Raw genomic sequence first — 5,404 nt, 5'->3', positions numbered from 1 at the left:
TGGGAGTGTGGGAGAGGCGGGAATGGAGGGATTTCCCTGGGAAAGGGGAGCTCGGGCTGGGATCTTGGGAAGGAATTCCCGGCTGTGCTGGAATTCCCAGGGAATCCCATGATCCCTGGCAGTGCCCAAGGAAAGGCTGGAGCAACCTGGGATAGTAGAAAATGTTGGGAATGGGATGGGATGATCCTTAAGGTCCCTTCCCATCCCAAAGCATTCCATGATAATTCCGTGTCCTGCCCTTTCCGTGAGGATTCCCGCTCAATTCCCGCCGATTCCAGCCTCCCCTTCCCACGTTTTTCCAGGAGCTGAAAGCCAAGGATGAACAGTACGAGCAGGCCCTGAAGGAGCAGTCGGGCGAGATCCATGTGCTCCTGGAAAGGATGGAAGAACAGACCCGGAATATGCTCAAAACCTACCGGCACCACCTCCGGCAGATCGAGGTACCCAATTCCCGGGAAAACCGGGAAATGCAGGAAAACCGCTTTGCTTCTCCGTATCTTTTGGAAAAAAACCTCGGATTTGAGGCACTGGGGTGAAATCCGGGTGGACGAGCCCGGAATCCAGAGCTCCGAGGGGCTGGGAATGACTTTGGGAGTGATCTGGAAGCGTCGCCGCCCGGCTGTTCCCATTCCCTGTGATCCCAGTATGGCATTTCCATCTTTTCCGCAGAAAACTTTTGAGGAGGAGAGGCGGGAAATGCTGGATAACAACCGGAAAAGGTGGAATGAGGCCATCCAGGCCCACAACGAGCAAGAGGTGAATCCCGTGGGAGCTTTGGGATCATGGGAATCACTGAGAGCGGAAAAGCCCTCTGGGATCTCCAAGTCCAACCATTCCCAGCACCAAAGGCCAAGGGCCAAATCCCCACGGATTTCAATCCATCCGGGAATGGCGACTCCAGGCCTGGCCTGGGCAGCTCTGCCAGGGCTGGAAAACCCTTTCCAGGTGGGAATTATTCCCAATATCCAATTAAAATTCCCCTGGCACAGCTTGAGGCCGTTCCCGCTCATCCTGTGGGAGCAGAGCCTGGTCCCAGCTGGCTCCAACCTTTCCGGGAATTCCAGAGAGGGAAGAATCCCTCTGGATCCTCCTTTTCTCCAGGCTGAGCCCCTTTCTGAGCTCCCTCAGCCACTCCTGGTGCTCCAACCCCATTCCAATCCATTCCCTTCCCTGGACACGCTCCAGCCCCTCAGTGTCCAGCTTGGAATGCCGGGATCAGCTCTGCCCTGGGAGAAACCGTGAAGGAGCTGGATTTTCTGGGATTGTGGTGGGAACAGGCTGGGCTCAGGATGGATGAGGTTGGATGGGGTTGGATGGGGTTGGATGGGGTTGGATGGGTTTGGATGGGTTTGGATGGGGTTGGATGAGGTTGGATGGGGTTGGATGAGGTTGGATGAGGTTGGATGGGGTTGGATGGGGGGGGATGCTGGCACTGCTCGAGGGGCTAGTTGGGGACCCCACTCCTCGTGTCCCACCCCAAACAAGACCCCAGCAAGTGGGGGGCACTCAGAGCCATCCCAGGGCTGCTCAGCTCCCCAGCCAGGAGCACCCACACTTGGAGGCCTCGCTCCGGTGGCACCTGAGAGCCACCTTGTGCCACCTCCTCGGGGCTTCGTCTTCCTCGGCCGCTCCATCCTCATCCCAGCGACCTTAAGGAGCCATCCCAGAGCCCACCCAGCATCTCCCCTCTCCAGAGGAGGCTCAGGCATCCAGCATTCCCTCTTTCCCAGCATCTGCCTGCGTCCTCCTCCACTTCCTCCCTCTTCCCTTTCTCTCTCTCTTCCTTCTTCTTTTTTTTTTCTAGACAAGAAATGAGTTGTCTTCCCGCAGATGTGACTAAAAGCACTCTGGAAATGTCAGCCACTGCTGGAAAGGGACCCAGATAACATTTAGCTTTAGGTAAGAGAGTAGATTTTCTCTGCACTAATTCATATTTATAAGCTCTCGTGTTCCCGGGGAGAGCGCGGCGCTGATGGCACTCGCTGATTGCCAGCGCGCGGAGCAGGGAATTGTTTTCATATCCGAGATTAAAGAGTGGTTTCTGCTCCCAGTGGCACCTGTGTATTTACACTGGTCATTCTCAATTCATTCTTATAAGATTAAGAGTGGAAATGGGAAATGGTTATACAGTGCCGAGCCCGGAGGGGTCGGGGGACGGGGCGGGGATGGGGCAGAGCCCGGATCCTGCACCGGGAACAGCCTGGTCCGAGGAGGGGTCGGGGGCTCTGATCCCTTTGGGTGGGAAAGCTTCGTCCAGAGGGAAACTCCTCATCCAGATCCTATGGGATGGTCACTCTGCATGACCCCTGCGGGGATGGATGGGGAGGGATGAGGGTGGATGGACGGGGATGGACAGGGATGGATGGGGATGGATGGGGATGGATGGGGATGGATGGGGTTGGATGGGGTTGGATGGGGTTCTCCTTGTTCCTGCAGCTGGAATTCCTGCGGGAGCAGATGGGGAAGGCGGCACAGTTCGAGCAGCAGCTGAATGAGCTGCAGGATGAGAGCGTGGAGAGCTACGACAGCATGAAATTCCAGCTGGAAATGGATGTGCAGGTACCGGGAAAGGCCCCAGATCATGGAATCACCGCCAGAAATCATGGAATGGTTCGATGGGAAGGGACCCTAAATCCCATCCCATTCCAACCCTCACACTTTCCCTGATCCAACTTTTCCTTGGACAGTCCCAGGGATCCAGGGATTCCCTGGGAATTCCAGCCCAGCCCCTCGCCACCCTCCCAGCTGGGAATTCCTTCCCAAGATCCCACCCCAAGCTCCCCTTTCCCACTGGGAAGCCATTCCCTGCCTCCTGCCCCTCCAGCCCTTTCCCAAATCCCAGCTCTCCTGGAGCCCCTTTAGGCTCGGGAAGCGGCTCCGAAGATTCCCTGGATCCTTCCCTTCTCCAGGCGAACATTCCCAGCTCTCCCAGCCTGGCTCCAGCCTCGGAGCAGCTCCGTGGCCTTCTCTGGACTGGCTCCAACAGCTCCACACCCTCAATTCCCGATAACCTGGAAGTGTGGGATGCTTCCAAGTGCCTCGGAGCTGTTTTGGGATGGAGACAACTCCATGCTGGAGCTCAGCATTCCCAGGGAATGTGGGGCCGTTGGAAAGATGGAAAATGTTGGAGAAACAACCTTGAGCTGTGGCTGGGAGAGGCTCCAGAGATAATTTTCCCTCTCCGTATTCCATGGCCTTATCCTGCTTTTGGAGCAGCCTTGGGAACAGGGAAAATAGTGGAGAAATCCCTCAGGTTGTTCCAGGGAAAATTTTCCACGGGATATTAGGAATATTTCCTTTCCCAAATAGGTGTAAAATATCCCGACATGAATCCCAACAAACGGGGAATTCCATAAGGAGGAGGAGCAGGAATTCTCTGTGACCACGCACGTGGGAGGGAAAAAAAACTTGGAAGGGAAAAATTGAAGCTGGAGCTGGGATTTAGGGTGGGAATTCCAAGCTGGGAGGGCCTGGAAGTGGGAAGGACTTCCCTGTTCAGGTTGTTTAGGATTTGCCTTTGGATTGCTGCTTTAGGTGGGATTTTGGGAATTAACTCTTGGATTGTGGCTTTTCTCCTTCCTCTGGAAAGGGGAGAACTGTTGGCCCTGCTGGGATTTAATTCCAGATTTTTTCCCTGGGGGATCCAAACCCTTCTGGGAGCTTCCCTGGGTTTTCCCTAAACTCCAGGCTTGTCTTTGTGATTGTTTTCCCATGGAATTCCAGTACCTGGAGAAGAAACTCCAGCAGATGAAGGGAATTTACCACCTGAACCAGGTGAAGCTGGAATACAACCTGGAAGTGCTCCGGCAGCTGGATGTGGAAAACTCCACGCTCCGATCCCTGCAGAAGAGGAAAATCAACCGGTAAAACCCATCCCGGGAATCTCCTCCCATTCCAAAGCTTTTCCCACATCCAGGCATTCCCGAATCCAGGCTCTTTGTCCCTTCCCAGATTCCAGTCGACCCTCAGCCTCCTGAGGGTCAAAATGGCCAAGCAGGAAAAGAAATTCCAAGAGGAAAAGCAGAGCCTGGAATCCGAACTGGAGCGGGTGACGGGGCAATTCCAGGAGACGCAGAGCCGGATGAGGTGGGAAGTGCTTGGAATTCTGCCCTGCGGAGCCTCCAGAACAGCGGAGGGGGATCTGATCCCTTTGGGATCCTTTTCCACAGGCACCTGGCGCGCAGCAGGGCCGAGAAATTCCGGCAGGTTTGGATCGTGAACGAGGAAGAGGCCAAAGGGCTGATCCGGGAAGCGCTGGATGCCGATCGGATCATCCACGTCCAGCAGCTGGGAATGCCGTGGGAAGAGCCTCACTTCTGGTTCATGGATAACGTGGGACCCCTGGGAGGCCGCCAGGAAAAGAAGGATGCGATGCAGGTGGCTGCGCAACTGCTGGAAGGTGGGATCCATAAATTCCTTGGAATCTTCCTCCAGGAAAGGCCTCTGTGTCCCTCCCATCCTTGGGATTTCCAGGTGGGATCTTCCAGGAGTCGCTGGCCCTGAGCTGGCTCACTCCAAGGAATATTCCCACTGTGTTTTTCCCAGTTTTCCCAGTTCCAAGAACCAGCTCTCGATCCCAGGAGCTTTGTTTTCCAGGGATGTCCCCAGGGAGCAAATTCCAAAGGTTTTTGATCCCACTTTTCTTTGTGGTTTTCAGGGATCCGCTCTGGAAAACGGGAGGAGGAAGGGAGGAGGAGGAAGAAGAAAGGAGTGGGAAGTGGAGAAGGAGGGAAGGAAAACCAGGAAAAGGTCGAGGAAAGAGCCACATCCTGGCCAAACATCCCCAGGAAAACCCTCCGGAAAATCCTGGAGCTCCTGAGCGAGGAGTCGGTGAGCGGTGCTGGAGCTCGGGATCCTGGAGCTGCCCCGATCCAGATTTTTCTGGATCCCTTTGGGATCCCAGGGATGCTCACGGTGGCTCTGCTCCCCCTTCCCGGCTTTTTTCCCAAGGGATTCCTGGTGGAAAACAAACTCCTGAAGCCCCTGCGGGAGGTGGTGGGAGGCGGGAACACCGTCCGGAAAATCCGATCCATCTTCGAGGTGAGTTGGGATTGGATCTCCATGGATTGGGCTTCCCACCTGGAATGCGCAGCACCAGGATGTGCAGCTGGGAATGTCCAGCTGGAGACAAGGATCCAGGGAATCCAATCTGGGATAAAGGCTGGAGGGGCAGGAGGCAGGGAATGGCTTCCGGAAAGGGGAGCTTGGGGTGGGATCTTGGGAAGGAATTCCCGGCTGGGCTGGAATTCCCAGGGAATGCCCGGATCCCTGGCAGTGGCCAAGGAAAGGCTGGAGCAGCCTGGGATCATCGGGGGAGGTGCCGGCCTTGGAATGGGATGGGATTGAAGCTGCGTGGATCCCAGCCAAAGCATTCCGGGATTGTCGGATGCAGGAGGCTCCGAAT

The 5,404-nt window shown here is 55.8% G+C and overlaps 1 protein-coding gene across 1 annotated transcript in view; it reads left to right on the top strand.

The window, feature by feature from the left end:
- Positions 1-5,404, top strand: part of DRC1 (dynein regulatory complex subunit 1) — a 13,631-nt gene that overhangs the window by 5,618 nt on the left and 2,609 nt on the right. The window contains exons 5-12 of the mRNA XM_017727803.1: positions 303-440; positions 670-756; positions 2,437-2,559; positions 3,724-3,863; positions 3,952-4,086; positions 4,170-4,399; positions 4,658-4,830; positions 4,951-5,040. Coding sequence (XP_017583292.1) covers positions 303-440; positions 670-756; positions 2,437-2,559; positions 3,724-3,863; positions 3,952-4,086; positions 4,170-4,399; positions 4,658-4,830; positions 4,951-5,040 — 1,116 coding nt within the window. The remainder of the gene's footprint in view (positions 1-302; positions 441-669; positions 757-2,436; positions 2,560-3,723; positions 3,864-3,951; positions 4,087-4,169; positions 4,400-4,657; positions 4,831-4,950; positions 5,041-5,404) is intronic.

Source organism: Corvus brachyrhynchos, unplaced genomic scaffold (assembly GCF_000691975.1).
Source record: "Corvus brachyrhynchos isolate BGI_N302 unplaced genomic scaffold, ASM69197v1 scaffold222, whole genome shotgun sequence".
Lineage (NCBI taxonomy): Eukaryota > Metazoa > Chordata > Aves > Passeriformes > Corvidae > Corvus > Corvus brachyrhynchos.
The sequence above is the reverse complement of the archived record's forward strand: the minus strand, read 5'-3'. Positions and strand labels throughout refer to the sequence as shown.